Source organism: Phaseolus vulgaris, chromosome 11 (genome assembly GCF_000499845.2).
Source record: "Phaseolus vulgaris cultivar G19833 chromosome 11, P. vulgaris v2.0, whole genome shotgun sequence".
Taxonomy (NCBI): Eukaryota; Viridiplantae; Streptophyta; class Magnoliopsida; order Fabales; family Fabaceae; genus Phaseolus; species Phaseolus vulgaris.
Window position 1 is genome coordinate 52,742,319 of NC_023749.2, and position 17,033 is coordinate 52,759,351.

Below are 17,033 nucleotides of genomic sequence, written 5' to 3' on the forward strand. Positions count from 1 at the left end.
ACATGTCATTTCAATTAATATATAATCAATATATATGGTGTGTCAAAATTTAAAATTTAAATTATAATATAGTTTGTCGTTTTTGTAAGCTAAAAGGTTTTATCTATGAAAATTATAATCTTAAATACAAGTGGTGTTAAGGATTAGAGATACAAATCAACAATAAAAAAAAACATGTTTTCACCACTTGTGAAGATTAGGGACCCAACACGTGGACCCTTACAAGAACAATAGCCTCGTAATTCCAAGCCACTTGCCATTATAGTCACCTTATATGAATCGACCAATATTTTTATAAGGATATAGTTTATCTAAAAAGACGTGTTCAATTTAATTAAAAATTAAAAATTTAATTAGAATTAGTTAAATTACATAATAATATTTTGTATTTATAATAAAAGTGAATTTAAACTTTATGTGCCTTCACTATAAAGATTTTCATATTACCAACCGATAAGAAATCATTCCAAACATATAAATTTTGAAATAATTAATAAAATCATTATACTTTTTATCGTATCAATGCATTCTAATTGACTTTTTTGTTATTTTATTATTTTTATTAAAAACAAAAATCTTTTTTCCTTTTCTCTCACATACTTTATTAGCTGTCCTGATTATGTTTTTTTTAAGCAAACTGGTCTAATAATCTTTTTGCATGCATGCTTTGTTTAATTGATTAGGTTTAATTAGGATAATACGTGGATTGCTTTGCCATTTGAATACTCATCATTATAAACATCCATTCACAATAGTAAAAGCTTTGTGTTATAAATCAAATCCTCATCATCAAGTGCATCATATTCTACACCATCTAATGGCAAATTAAATTTCGACATTCATCTCATTCAATAAAGTTTTAGATATAGTTAGAAGTGCACTTTGCCATCACTAAATATATATATATATATATATATATATATATATATATATATTACATTACTCTTGAAATTAAAATTAGGATTGATGTATACTATACGAAAATCATCGAATACAAATTAATTTTAGAAAAAAATAATAATTATTAATTGACTAAATTAGATACTATTTTAAAGACAGGTAAAAATAAAATTATTGATATATAAAGTATTTTTTATTATTACTTGATGATTTGTCAAGTTTCACAAGTGATGTCTAACTTAGGAGCTTTTATAAAAAAAATATCACTTTAATTAGATACCAATTTAAAAATTATTTATTAATAGTAGAAATTATATATTATTAATTTTTTTAGTCTATATCTAATTTGATCAATATAGTGATTAATTATTTTTTGTTTTTAAAATTGATTTTTATTTAATGATTTTTTTTAGTGTAAGGATTCAGTTTGTAAAATAAAATATTTTATTTATTTATATATGGATATTATTTATTTTAAAACATATTATAAGTAATCTTAATAGTTTTAGGATAACTTTTGATATTATTCTATAATTAATTTCTTTAGCATAGCGTTGACAATTTTTTATGATAAAAAATAATAATTAACTTTGTCGGATACATTGAATATATATGATGTAGATTTTTTTTAGTAACATTTATTCTATATTTAAAATAGCATTACCATGATTTCAAATTTGATCAAACAATATAAATCACTATCATTATATATAGAAATGTCAAAATGGGTGGTCATTTCAATTCGGCATCATCTTACTAGCTAAGTTAAAAAAATTGAAAACCTAATCTCACTTATATTTTAAAATAAGTCATAAATTTTAATTTAACATAGTCATATGTTAGGCCCATGAGCTAATGGGTAATTATATAACTTTGTATTATAAATTTATTGGAAAATATTTTATATGGCTAAATGTATTGAAAAATATTGTATTATATATAAATTTGAGATCTCATAATAAGTTTTATCTAAATATTAATTGAAGGAGTGTTATATGTTCTCCATATTTATAACATATAATTAACACAATTAAATATTCAAAAAAGTTTATTTCACTATGAAATTTTTGAAGGTTTTTTTTTCGTGTTTTGGGTTTTTGTTACGTGTTAGTTTTTTTCTAAGTTTGAGTTTTTTTTTACGTGTTTTGTTTTGTTCGTCGGCTGATTCTCCTGTACCCAATTGTTCATGCGAAAAGACTAAAGTGTCCTTAATGAAATGAAAATTAGGTTAAATTAAATGTGCACCCAATCATCACCCAATACACTAGCGTCTACCTTCAACCAGCACCCAATACAACAACAACCACCTTCGTTTTCGAAATTCGGCACTTCTCCCTTCATTGAGGCAACGCCGCTTCACCTTCAACGAACACCCCCGGAGCGACGTAGGTTGTTGTGGTGACTGAGGTGGATGAAGGAATCCAGAAGGCGAAAACCAGTGTAAATGTGTTCTTACCTCACAAGAATGTCAACCAAACCTAAGAGTGAAATTATCTACCACCATCACCACACTAAAAGTGCCTCATCTGCACCTCCAACGAACACTAAAGAACACCAACTTTCTCTGCACCTCAGTCTACACTGTTTTTTCATAAGAAAAAAGACAAGGTCATAATGGAATTTTAAAACTTTCGTCGGGTGCCATTCAAAATTGATTAGGTGTAGGAAGCAATTACCTTGTTCGTCTCTTGTAATCTATATAAGATTAGTTCACTTATAAAATATTATTTATTTATTTTTTCTTGTTGATAAAAAAACTATGAAATTGATAATCTTATTAAATACACATTATATTTAAACTCTATCACATTTTATATTCTCTATTTTCCAACTATATAATCTCTAATCGATTGCAAATTTGAAATTTTTTCCAACTTTATCATCTTTTTGAGTTATCCTTTTTTATTGGTATGGATAATTTTATCCAATGGATTAGTAACCAAGTAAGTGGAGTGATTCCATTACCATTCATCAATGATGACTCAACTTGTTTATTTTTTTTATACATATATCTTGTGGTGTGGTGTTGTTCATCATTTTTAACAGTGAACGTTTAATTGCCCTAAAAAAATATGGTACTAAGAGAAATTCAATGGTGACAAAAAAAAGTATTTTTGCACTTTGGATCAATAGAATATGTATAACGATTGATTGGTTTAGCATTTTTAAATGTTTTTTTTATAATTATTTTGTTGTTTGTTTGGTAATCCAAATCCACTTTACCACTTTGTGTTATAGACTTTATCACTTGGGGACATTGAAATTTGTTTTACTATTTTTTATTATCCAAATCCATTTCATTTTAAGTGTAAGATTCTTGAAATAAATGTTTTTATTTATTGATTTTTAAAGTTTAGGATAATATTAATTATATTCTTATTTTTAAAATAATTTACATATTTACCGTGTAAATAAAAGAAGTAATAAAATAGAAATTTCATAAGTATTTTACCAAGATAGAAAAAAAATACTGTTTTTTTTTAAATTTTTATACAAAAAATTAAAAGCCAAATAAAAAGTAATAAATGTTTGGATAATTGAAATAAGGATAATGATATTTTTACACCTTGCTCCACTTTACACCTACAACAAAATATTAATATTTATAATATAAAAAAATTTAAAAATAAAAAAATGTCTTTAATGAAAATATAGGCAAAATACAAAATGTTAAAATAATTTTAAAATTAAAAAAATTAAAAATAATTAAAATATTAATATTTAGTGGGGTGTAAAGTGAAGCAATGAGTGTCAAATAATATTTTCCTTAAAATAATAAGAAGATTTAGATCTTACAAATGACTCAATCCACCAACATGTCTCAATTATTAATGCAGCAAATTGACATGTCGATCAACTCATAAAAAAATTAAGTTCACTATGTAACTTTTTTAAGTTTTTAATATTCGTAAAAAATTGTAAATATATATTTATGGTTATTCTTAGTTTATTTTATAAACTCAATCATTCAAATACTAAGTGAAAATTTATATTCAAATAAATTTAGATTGAATTATAATATATTTTAGATAATTTAATTAAATTTGTCAATTTGAGTTAATTTTATTAAAAAAAATTGATGTTTTTTTTTTCTTTTTCTCATTTTTCTATGAGCCCAACTAATCTATTTCATCACTTTTAATAATAATTAAAATGAGAACTTTCGGGGCAATTTTCTTTATATCATCATAATTAATTTTAGCATCATTTTCAACTTTCATAATAATTTATTTATCCATTTTATTATGATTGATGTTTAAAGTTTTCTTACTCAACAATGTCAATATAATATATTTATTAGGGACTAAATTTACTAAAACATCTTTACTCCTTTTCTTATTTTTACACTGCACTATTGAGTATTTAAAACAACAAATAATTATTAAATAAAAAAAATTAAAATTTTAATATTTCATTAAAAATTGAAAATGTCAATATATATTTAAAAACAAAACTTAAATACAACATAGATACTATTTGTTCTATTATTAATAATAGAATCCAAAGTTTCATCTCTATAAAACAAAATTTAACAAAAAAATTGATTAACACATTATATTATTAAAGTGAAACTCCAAAGAATCTAATTATAGAATCATTAAAGATGTAAGTTGTTTTTTTTTAATGTAAACCAACAATTAATATGATACAGAGACAATTGTTTAGGATTTCCACATACAACTTTAGAGAAAATAGTGATCATAAAGGAGGCAGTAAAATAAATTGATAGTTCAAAACTTGAGAAAAAAATAAGTTGATTTAATGTTAACTCAAAGTAACATTCTAAAAAAATGAACCAGTGTGTAGATATGGTAATAAGAATGGACTGAAATCAATTATCACTAGATGATAATTATTAAATACAAGTGTGTAATTATGGCAGTTTAGTCCAATCCATGAGTTCAGTGATATTACATACCATGTCTATCAACACCATTGGAGCACTGTATCAAACAATGTTGAAAATCCAGAGAGCCAGAAGGCCATAAGAATAGTAGAAAATACTACTAAGTACATAACCATATCAAACAAACTGAACAAGATCACGATGATGAAGAAGGACCATCTACTGGTTTGCCACTTTCTTTCCGTAGGCTGTTTTCTCTGCTATAAGGAGCCTTAGCACCCTGAGAACCAAAATGAAACATTATTCTTAATTACATATAAACAAAATGGTAAAACATGTTTTGGTCCCTTAAAATATCTTGAAATTGGGGTTTTGGTTTCTATAAAAATTTTAGTATGCTTATAGTTCCTCCATTTACCAAAAGTGTAGTGGTTTTAGCTTCTCATTACAACAACACAAGCCTTATCCCACTTTGGTGTACATGGATCACATGACATCATTAAAAACCAAAGTCATTTTTGTAATCTCCTTCAATGATTTCCTCCTCCAACTTCTTTCTTGGTCTCCTCATTTGTTCATATAACCATAAATCATGCAATCTACTCTTCTAACAGGTCCTCTTATGGTCTTTGTACCAGTTTTCTGTCATCTATTCCTCAAGAATGTCACACCAATCTTTTTCTCAGATAGTCATTCCATATTATGTACTTTCTTATATGACAATATACATCCATCTTAACATTATCATTTCTGCTATATGCTCATATTGTCTCTTCAAATCCCACCCAACATTCACTATCACCTATGTACTAGTATGTAAAATAGACACTGAAACAGACACTGATACGATACGACGACACAGGGACACGAAAATACGTATAATTTCTAAAATGTAAGACACGGGGACACAGATCTATATATTATATAATTATGAATTATATAAATTGACAAAAAAAAATTATGTGCATAAGTATGTTTTAGTTTCTTTTTGTAGCAGAAAGATGTTTCTCATGACTGGTTCAAAAGGATTTGTTCCTTATTTTTATAATCATAAATAAAGATTTATACAATAAGTTTGAGTTTTTAGAAAATTAATGTATTTCTCCTTTTTAAAATTGCGTTAGAACCGTGTTAGAATTGTCAGAAATCCAACAAATATTTTTTTAATTAAACACTTTAACGATACGTGTCCTACAAGTGCCGTACGAGTGTCGGTGTCCAATACGTGTGTCCGACACGGACACACCATTTAAGAGGCGTGTCCGAGCCTCATTGACTACCACATAGTGCAGGTGGATGTATAATACACAATAAAAGATGCCTTTGAGTTTGATAGGTACCTTGCAATCACAAATAACCCCTGATGCCTTTACCCTTTCAGCATTTAGTCATCCCGCTTGTTTCCTGTATGTGACATCTCAATAATTTCTCCATCAGTTTAGCTCCTTATTAAATTTATTAGATTTTTAAAAGGAACAAAACTAAATTTCAAGATATTTTGAGGGACCAAACAAAATGTACAGCTGGATGTTGAAATCTTGTTAATTCCATGCTAACATATGACACAACTATGCAGTCATATTAGTTGTTGATGAACTAAAATCAGAAATCAAGCACTTACTTGAAAGATGGTTCCTAACTTTTTCAATGCTTTGGCCCGAGCCTTCAGAACATCTCTGGAGGCACTAGAATCTTTAAGAACCTGAGAAAAATAACAACTATTTTCTTAACATTTGTCATTAATTGGCATTTCAATATATATGATATGCTTATTCAACATTTCATAGCATGCATTTCAGTTCAATATGTAAGTAAATACGTTAGAAGAGGTCTTAATTCATGTTGGTGATTTCACATCAATTAAAGATAAAGACATTTCATGTATATTAGTAGGTGCAAATTTCATCTTATAAGTCGATTTATAAGGTTGAGTTAGGTTTAAAGTTCACTTCTTAATAGTCCACCACTGTTTTCCAGGTAAAAGTTAGGCTTAATTATATTTTTGACCCTTTATTGATATGCAATTTTTGTCCCTCGATAACTTTTTACTCAAACTTATAAGGCAAAATGTACAACAGAACCTTATAAGATATTAGCACTGTGATCCCAGTTGTTTCTAGAATGGAAGATTAAAAAAATTAATAAATAACATTAGCCAAAAAGCGAAATTTCTTCCAACCAGGCCAAAAACTGCACACTAACAAACAAATGTCATGCACAGCAGGTACATAGGGGGAAAGACTATTATCTGTATGTTATCAACCAAGATGTTATTTTCAAACTATAGAAAGTATATACTGCAACTCACTGCTTGGCAAACATGTGACAGAGTTGATTCAATATCAATCACATTGATCTGCCATAGAGAATTAACCATGGCATCCTTCTTATCTTCAATAGCTTTGATTATGTTTTCTTCCTTATTTTCTCCTTGGTTTAGCTTCTTGAGCTCTTCTTGTATTTGAATTAGGGACACAGCTCCTACAGAAACAGTTGAGTTTCATTAAAACCTTCCAAATGCCCATATCCTTTCAACTGATACACTAGAACTTCCCAAAGGCCAAAAACCCTTTTGGTCCCATCTTATTTTTTTAATTTTGTTCTCAAAGTTTAAAAAGATTGAATTGAGTCCTTACATAAATTTATCACACTAATTTGGTCATAAGCGCTTACCACATCAGCCAAAACATCAGCTTAAGTCAATACTTTAGAGTGATTAATTGATGGAAGGACCAATTTAATCAAACAGAGAAATTTAAGGAGCTAAATAAAACTTTTTAAACTTATGAGACTAAACTAAAACTAAAAAAATGGGAGATGAGCTAAAAGGGCCTTTCATCCCTACCCAGATATAAAAACAAATAGTCCACAACCTGAGGCTGCTGTTACTTGTGACTTAATACGGTGTCCTTTATCTCGGACCCACTCTGCCAAAAAGGGAACATTCATGTACCGTAAATCCTTTCCAATTTCTCTTGCAGCTTTTCGTGTGTAGATGTAACCAATTGTGTGTAGCATGGCCTCTCCAAAAGCTAAAAATAATGCCAGAAATGAGTTAAGAAATTGCAAGGGAAGAACAGAACCAGGAGAGATCAATCATATCATTCTGGTCCTACATGAATTTTACAACCCTGTCATCCTTTTAATGTGCAGCATGCTGGCATTTTCATCATTTGACCCAAAGGTTCCTATTAGATTAAAACTCATAAGATGAAACAATAATATATGATAAAATTCATGTGTTTGAAGTAAATAGCAGAGGAGCTACAACATACAGAAATGGATGCTCTCATCTGGAATTTTCAAGTGTCACGAGAAAAATGTTTCAGCAGAGTTATTACAGACTAAACTCCTCTTCTACTCCTGTGTTTTACTCAAGTTAGTATAATAGTACCAAGCTGAACAATTTATAGTGATGGTAAGTCAGGAAAAAGTTAAATCCCATTTCATGGATATGGAATCATCTATGGAAAGAGAAACTGTAATAAGGTACTCCATAAGTAACACTCGAACACTTACGATTCAATCTAAATTTTATAATAATTTCAAAGTTAATCCAATGACATGCAAGGTTATGTAGTCCACAAATTAAGGCTTTTAGTGGATTGAGTTCGGTGGTCTAATAGTATATAAGCATCTTGCCTCAATGGGATTTCACACTCCGTTTAAGATTCTGTAAAATGAGGCCTAGATTATACATCTTTTTTGTACAACAAGCATAGAACCACTCATTCAATGGTACAATCATGGGATAGATTCATCATTCAAATACCTGAAATTGTACTTAAGCTCAAGAAGAAATGAGGCACAACAACTAGTACAAGCTTGGCACAACTTAATAACATTGTAGCATAGTAAGAATCCTAATAATTCAACAACAGAAATCCAGGACAACAACAGACCTGATTTGCTAGCATGATAGGCTTACAGATTAGACATTATTTGGACATCTCCTTTCGCTAAAAAACTAATGTAAGTTCTATAGCATGTTGAAGCATTCTTGAAGATTCTAAACTACAGCAGAATGAATATGTGTTTTAATTTCTTTCAAGAATGCAAATTATATTTCAAAACTGAAAAAAAACACTTAATATTTGTACCTCTAAAACAAATTTCTGTGAAATAAAACTGAAAACTTCTATTACATCCATAAATCATTATAATTTATTTCAGTCCCTTGTATATTACAACCTCAAATAGTGCTAAAGATAGGTCCCAATTGAAAGAGAAGTGTAGAATGCACGTGGCATAGACAATAAATTGACACTCTTGAAAATGAAAATGTTTCGGTTATTGAAACTTTTGAGCTGTGGACTATTGTTGAATAATACATTATTAAAATTACATCATAAACAGAGGAATTTACCAGCTTTAGAGAGGCTACGAGCTTCTGACTTTGCCCATGCAGTGAATTCTTCTTCTTGACCAACAACAGATAATTGAAGCCGGTCTTTCAGAATTACTGAAAGCTTCTGCTCCCTTTCCTTCTGCCATGCCTACGGTTACAACAAGGAAACAGTTTCAGCTACTAAAATATGAGGGACAGCAGTACAAAGGATTTGGGAAAACCTTCATAAAGAACTAGAACAAAAAAAATACCTTCATCTTTTCTTGAATTTTTTGCCTCTGAACTTCAGGATCCTGTATGTCTTCATCAATCTCTATAGATGCTAAAGAAGCCAGTGCAAGTTGTCCAATATATTCTTCAAAAACTTCACTTCCGAAAATCATTCCAAATACAGCTGTAGGGTCCATCATTGAATCTCTGAAAAAATATCAGTGTATTTAGCAGGTTTCTCAATCCATGAAAACATTCTGTTACATTAGATTCCTCTTGAAACATCTAAAATAGTTATTTTAGTGGATTCCGCATAAATAAACAAGCCTTAATTGGTTGGTATAGATTAATACTAATTTTGGGAGTTACGTTATATACTAATTTTAGGACTTTATTTTACTGTTTTGTATTATTGCAAATTAGCTAGAATTGTTTGTGTTTCCTTTTAGATAATATAGAATCGATCTGGATTTTATGGTATCACATTTCAGTCTTGAAATCGTGAGATGGAGATACTGTACTCTTAAATAATTGTCATTCTAGTGCAATACAAAACAGAGAAATTCATTCTCTCATCCCTCAAATAAAACGATATTAGGTCTCCTCTATAATTTTGATACCTCAACATAGTGGAAAATACTCACAGAACTAGCACACTTGATCAAATTATAGATTTTCTATAAACAACACTCGATTAATTGAGAAGATTTTTTCAAAATCTTTCTCAGTAACATTTGACTATATGGTATTTTGAGCAAATACAACAAAATATCTTCAATGAGTTTCACTATGTTTGGTTAGACTTGCTTTCTAACTTTCAACAAAAAGAAACATAGCCTATGAGGTTGTCAACAATGGCAAATACTAATAGTAACATAACAAACACCATGTTAGGCACCTTTCTATGCTCGATCATGCGGGAATGAGATATCAGAGGACACAAATGGTAGGTCTGTAAATATCGGAGAGTGAACTTCTGATAAACTGAGTACAAGGGAGAAGGAGGGGAGGTAAAAGGGGTGCAAAAAGATTGATGTGGTTTTCAGCAGTGAGGAAGCAAGCCCCTTTAAGTGCCTATTGTATCTCTATCTTTTTCGCTTGTTGTTTCTTTTACTTCATTTTACAGTAACTCTAAATCATTGTCTAGACTTGAATCACATTAATATTTAAAGAGATTCAGCAACACACACGCAGAGTATAGTCAGTTACATATGTTTGGTTCTGGTTTAAATCTGACAACAACTGGATATAGTAACAAGAAAAGGAAAATTCAATGAGAGATTAGACCATTATACCAGAAACTTCTTTTTGACAATAACCTTCACGAGTTATCTTTGAATTGCAAAATCAACATTTCACTATTTGATGGAGCATTAATTAATTGCTAGCAATTATTAGCTAATTACTGTTCAGTAATGGAAGATAATTTAGACTTACTGCGGTAATCCCTCCTTTCCATGTTTATCATATGCTTCACGCTTCCCGGGGTCACTTAAAACCTGGTAAGCCTCACCAAGTTTCTGGTAAATATACAAAGATAGCAGACTTAGAAAAGTATATTGAGAAAAATAAACCAAACTGAATAGAGGGAGAGATTCAAAATGTATAAATACTTCTATATTTTATACTGTAAAACGTCTAACAGTAAGAACTAAGAAGGATGTAATAACTTTGTTAATGATGACATCTATTAAATATATCTTCGTTTTGAGAATCCAACAAAACACGGGTTCTTAGTGCTTACCTGAAAATTTTCTGCAGCCTTAGGATCCCCAGGATTTTTATCAGGGTGAACAATTCTTGCCTGAAAAGGGAAAAGAGAGAGATTAACAGCTATTAAATTAACAAAAAGGAGGAACTGTCAAGTTTAAGATTCAGTCAGAAAACATATAAAAAGGTAAAACACAAGCATGAATGAAGTTTTCTAAATATTTAATGTAAAAGTAACTATAAGAAAGCCATCATTTCTTCTACTCTCTCCCAAAATCCACCCTATATTTTTTCTGTCACCAACTAAGTGTTGTCTGGTGAGCACATTTGAAATTCACAGCTATTGAAGGCAGAACAAGATCAATAAACAGCTTCAACCTATAGGCTTATTCAACTCCAACTTTCACACACATTTCAAAACAGAAAATGGATAAAAAATTAAGAAAAGGCAGTCGAGTTATATGAAGCGTGTAGCACTAGTCTTAGAATGGATAAAAAATTAAAATTAAACCATCAATTTAGTTCATGAAGCGTCACCCTCTCTGCTAAACTGTCCTTAAACTAATGAAAGCATACATGTAATCACTAAAGTATTACAAATCATGCTACATAGTCCCTCATGTGTTGAAAAATTCTTCAAACCAGTTCCTCAATTTCTGTAAAATATATTCAATACTCTCTATGGATATTCAATACTCTCTATGGAGACAACTTCTATAATTTCATTAGTTTAAGGACCATTTAGATGAGGGGGTGATACTTCAAATACGAAATTGATGGTTTATTCAAATTTAAACAACAAAAAAACCGAAGCCATATTTATATAACCACCTAGTCATTCCATAGCACAAACACATAGTATAATCAAATTCAACATTCCATCAGATTAGGTAACAATACAAGAACATTCTCGAATCTAAGTTTCTGGTTGTACAAATCAGAGAAAGTGAAGGACATTCATTTCATTATTTATTACCTTGACATAATAAGCCTTCTTAATATCTGCAGCAGATGCATCAAAATTGACACCTAACACGTCATAGTAGGCAGTGTCCTTCACCATTGCTTGTGACTTTTAACAATTAACGCCTCTAAAAAAATTAAGCAATTTGAGAATTTCCCAAAAGAAGGCAAAAGGAAAACTAGTTAGCTGCATGATGTAATTAGAAAAAACACATGAATAATACGAAAGAGAAGAAAAAAAAATCGTGAAAGAGTTTTCTGACACAGATTTTGGAACCTACCCAGAAAGCAAAAATGGAAAAAGTTTCGAGCTTGATATTGAGAGAGAAGAAGAGGTAACAATCAGAAGGAACCTCAGATTTCAGGTGGATCTCTAGCAGAGGAAACAGTGTCGTTTTGAAGGGACCACGTATTTTAAAATGTTTTATTTTATTTTCTCCCTTTTTTTTAAAGGATGAAGCATGTGGATTTTTAATTCTAAATTATAATAATAGAAGTTTTAAATATATATATATATATATATATATATATATTAAATATATTAAATATATATATATATGAATATTAAGTTAATAAACAAGTGTTTTAAATAAAAAGTCTTTATTAAATAGTAAACTAGTTAATACATATAAAACGATGTAAAAAAAATACGTGTATAAGTTGCATTATTTAAATACAAATTTTGTTATCTATACAAAAATATTATTATAATTTAAAAAAAAATTAAAATAATTAATTTATTATTAAAAAAATTAATATTTTTTTTTTAAATGTATATATTCTTATTTAAACAAATTATTTTATTTAAAGGAGTTCACTTAATGAATACTAATGAAATGTATTTTTTATTTATTTTTTAAAAATTAAAGTTTTTTTATTTCTCAATTTAAATTACTCTTATATTAAATTTCTTTTATACAAATTCTATTGTTTAGCTTTTATATAAAATCATGTAATAAACTATTAGTTATTTCAATTTATAATATTAAATTTTTAATTTGAACTACATAAAAAATAAAAAATAACTCAATCAATATTTAAAATAGTATAATTATTAATTATTTATATAATATTAAAATAAATAATAATATATAAAAAGAAACCAAAAAGACAATAAATAATATATTAAAATGTAATAAAACAAAAAAAATAATTGAGTAAAAAATTATGTAAAGTAACTTATATATAAATTAAAGTTCTTAAAATAATATACTTTTAGGTGTCAAATACTTTTATAATAATCAAGCTATTTAATAATTTGGTCAAATAAACTATGAATTAATTATATTATTAATTTTGGTGCATACACTAATATATATCTCTACTAGAAAATCAATAATTAGAAGCGAAATTTTAAATAAAAAAAAAATTATTAATTTCTATATTAATTAAATTAGATATTATTTTAAAAATTAAAAATAAAATTTACTATTGATAAATATTTTTTAAATTGGTATTAATTATCTAAATATTAGCTATCAATTATTTAAATTCTATAAGTTCTATAAGTTGGTATCTAAAGGTATCTAAAATGTTTGTATCTAAGTAGATATAATTTAAAAATTATTTGATAATAAAAAATTTATTTAGATACTAATAATTTTTTAGTTTCTAAAATATTATTTAATTTGGTCAATATAGGAATTAATTATTTTATTTTAGTGTATATAAGTAAATTCTTTAAAACTTCATCCATTATTTTTAGATTCTATTCATGTTTGGGAAAGTTGGATTCGATTCCTTATTGCTTTTATAATAATTTAAAACAAGTTTGAAATTAAATTTTAAAAAACAAACAAACATAAGAAGCCCCCGACATATTAATGAATCTGTCTATGCAGGTCTCTATCTATCATCTACAATTTTATTATTTTTCATGCAAGAAATAATTAACTATGATCTGACAATTTTTTATAAAAGAAAAAAAAAGTGAAAATTATTTAAATTTATTTTAGCTACAAATTTTAAAAAAATAAATTAAATAATTTATATAAACGATTTTTTTTTAATTTTTTCTCTCTTTTTTAGAAGGTTTACTAGATAAGTTTATCAAAACAAATATAGATAAAAAAAAACAGTTTGGAGAAAAAAAATTATATATATACCATTCAACAAAATTATTATAACATAAACTATTTTTTGAAATATATGTAGAAATAATTATTATATTAATTTAATTAAATTAAATTAAATATAATTTTAAAAAAATATTAATATCTAAAATAATTTTTATTATTAATAAATAATTTTTTATCTTAGATGAAAAGATGTTATGATTGAGGAAAAAACCTCAAAACCCAAGAACAAGGTTGCAAGAGAAAGAACTATGATAGAATAGAATTTGATCAAATTGTAAAAATAGAAAAAGAGATTCCTAATTTTATCAAATAAGAAATTTTTTAAATAAACTCTAGGATCAAAGATCTATAGCGTGATCCATCATTTATAAGGAGATATATTAACTAATTTATTAAAAATGTCATTTAGATTAAGTGGAACATGATTATTTATTAAATGTCTTAAATATATTTTGATATAGTCGAATTGAATTAGGTAAAACATGATTATTTATTAAATGCCTTAATTATATTATACATTCGAATTGGTCACCAAAAACTAAAATTGAATAACTGACTCGTCCAGTATAGAACCATGCAAAATTCAATTTTTTAAAATGCTTAGGTTAATATATACAATTTACTTTTGTAATACAAGTTTATGAGTTGAAATTATTGAAGAATGATTGAAATGAAAGTGGGTGATATTAGAAAGTTGCTTGTGCATATTCATTCCATGATTCTCAATGTGTTGCTATCCAATTTAATGTCTTTTAAGGGTGGGTTGCAAAATTTCAATGATAAAGCATAGACCCCCACAATGATAAGGTTTTTGCAATATTTATGAAAGAGATGTAATAAAAAAATTTGTAATTTATTAAAATAGGTAAATTTTTTTAAAAAAATAAGTATTTGCAATGATTTTTTTCGGAGTTTTTCTAATATTATTTTTCATTTATATTATTTTCTATTACTAATAAAAAAATTATTTAAAAAACCTAGTTTATCTTGTTTTATGAATTACTAATTAAGAAATTATAGAAATTATTCACATAATTAGTTAGCCCGTGTATAACAATTAATATCCAAGGTAATGTAATTAATGGGCAAAGAACAGAATGCATGAACACGAATTCACTAAGATAAATATAAATATAAGAAGAAATCTCAAAAGATAAATGTAAAAATAATGTCATTTAAGTTGTTAATGTTGTTTTTGTTAAAAAGTCTACTCAGATTATAAGGTTTTCTAATAGTTTTAAAAAATTTAATTACCTTATTCGTTTCTACATTTTGCAAAATTGAATATTGACCATAAAGGTAGAGACAAATAAGAATAAGGTAATTAAATTTTTTAAAAATGAGCTTTTCGAACATCTTAAACTTGAAAAAATTCTATTAACAAGTAGTAATGTAAGATATGTTTGATTATGAATTTAGACTTCTAAAATCCAAAATTTAGTATTACAAATTTTGTTGGGATCCCTCGTTGATTACATATTAGGACATTTAATGATATATAAGTATGTGCAAATCTCATATTTGAAGTCAGTTTTACGAGATTGAGTTATGTTTAAAGTTCATTTCTTAATATGGTATCAGAGTCATTTTGAGTCTATATATTCCAGCGATAGTTTATTAGGCTTATCAGACCGTTTGTTATCGGGTCATTATCGGATTACCCATAATATATAATCCGGTGTATGCAAACCTCACCTTATAAGTTGTTTTTATAAATTTATCACTTCTTAATAAAAATAAAACAAAGAAAAAAAAAATGGGAAAGTCACTAAACTAAAAATTGTATATTTTTAAAATTAAACACAATAATATTAGTCATGTGTTAACAAATTTTCTAACAAAGTCATTCAGAATAAATTACTTTGAAAGATTGATTTTTTTTTTTAAATTTTAGAGACTTAAAAAAATCACTTTTTATTTTAAAGGACTAAAATAATTTTATGATCTTCAATTTCTAAATTCGTCTTTGGTCATCAATAAAAGTATCATTTTTCAATCTTAATTTTTATTTTTGATTTAATTAAGTGTTTATTAAAATTTATTATTTGAAGAAATGTTTCTTAATTAATTTTTATTTCTGTTTTACTATATCAGAATAAAAATACCACTAAATCATTAAATCAAATACACTTTTATGTCATATCAAAATTAGTATTATTCTTATTCTTATTATTTTATTTTATTATAATTATTATTACTTTATTTTTATTTTTTTTATTATAATTATTATTACTTTATTTTATTCTTATTTCTTATTGCTTTATTTTATTATAACTATTATTACTTATGTTATTCTTATTATTGTTTTATTTTACTCTTATTATTATTTCATTTTATTCTTATTCTTATTGTCATTTCATTTTATTCTTCTTATTATTAATTTAATATTCTTATTATTTTTATTTTATTCTTACTATTATTCTTCTTCTTATTATAATTATAATAAAATAATAATGAAAACAAAAAAATAAAACTAATCATACTATAATATAAAAATATATTTGGTTATGGTGCGTTAGAGTTTGATTTTACATGTTAAACAGTTGGTTAAGTATTAAGTATATATTGACACATATCTATTTTTTATATAAAAGTAAAAATCGATTTTTAGATACCAAAATAATAAGTTATAATAGTAACTAAGTATATTTTAGAAACTAAAAATAATTTTGGTTTTTAAATTAGTTTCTATTATTATTTTTAATTAGCAATCGAGACTAAATTTAGAAATTAATTATTTTGATCTCTAAAACTTGATTTTTATTTCATGATTTTGTTGTAGTGTAATTTTTGCATAATTTGATGTTACATTAATTTTTCATTTTTTATTTCTTATTTTGTAGTAAACTTGTTTTTATAATTGAACAACGTTATATTTATCAATTTAACATCATTATTACGACATATTTCATTTATATTGATATTTTTCTTTTGAATATTAGTAATAAAATATAACCATGTTTTTATTTTAAAATTT

At 26.3% G+C, this 17,033-nt stretch overlaps 1 protein-coding gene across 2 annotated transcripts; it reads right to left on the bottom strand.

Moving 5' to 3' along the window:
- Positions 1-4,713: 4,713 nt before the first annotated feature.
- Positions 4,714-12,389, bottom strand: LOC137825159 (chaperone protein dnaJ 10-like). 2 transcript variants are annotated; one of them, XM_068630837.1, is made up of 11 exons: positions 12,260-12,389; positions 11,992-12,106; positions 11,050-11,109; positions 10,743-10,825; positions 9,347-9,512; positions 9,114-9,243; positions 7,621-7,779; positions 7,056-7,228; positions 6,369-6,449; positions 6,088-6,151; positions 4,714-5,027 (listed from the first exon to the last, which is right to left on the bottom strand). In XM_068630837.1, exons 2-10 carry the CDS (start codon positions 12,076-12,078, stop codon positions 6,125-6,127), a joined length of 966 nt encoding a protein of 321 aa, XP_068486938.1. In that variant the 5' UTR covers positions 12,079-12,106; positions 12,260-12,389; the 3' UTR covers positions 4,714-5,027; positions 6,088-6,124. The 2 variants fall into 2 exon arrangements, with proteins under 2 accessions (XP_068486938.1, XP_068486935.1); XM_068630834.1 differs by lacking the exon at positions 6,088-6,151.
- Between the last annotated feature and the right edge of the window lie 4,644 nt (positions 12,390-17,033).

What these genes read in the sequence shown, in the direction of transcription:
- LOC137825159 (XM_068630834.1), bottom strand. Translation starts at nt 12,078, where the DNA reads ATGGTGAAGGACACTGCCTACTATGACGTGTTAGGTGTCAATTTTGAT. An exon ending in AAATTCAAGAAAAGATGAAG is followed by an intron (nt 9,244 to 9,346) that starts GTATTTTTTTTG and finishes TTGTAACCGTAG; the next exon opens with GCATGGCAGAAGGAAAGGGA. An exon ending in ACAAGTAACAGCAGCCTCAG is followed by an intron (nt 7,229 to 7,620) that starts GTTGTGGACTAT and finishes CTGTTTCTGTAG; the next exon opens with GAGCTGTGTCCCTAATTCAA.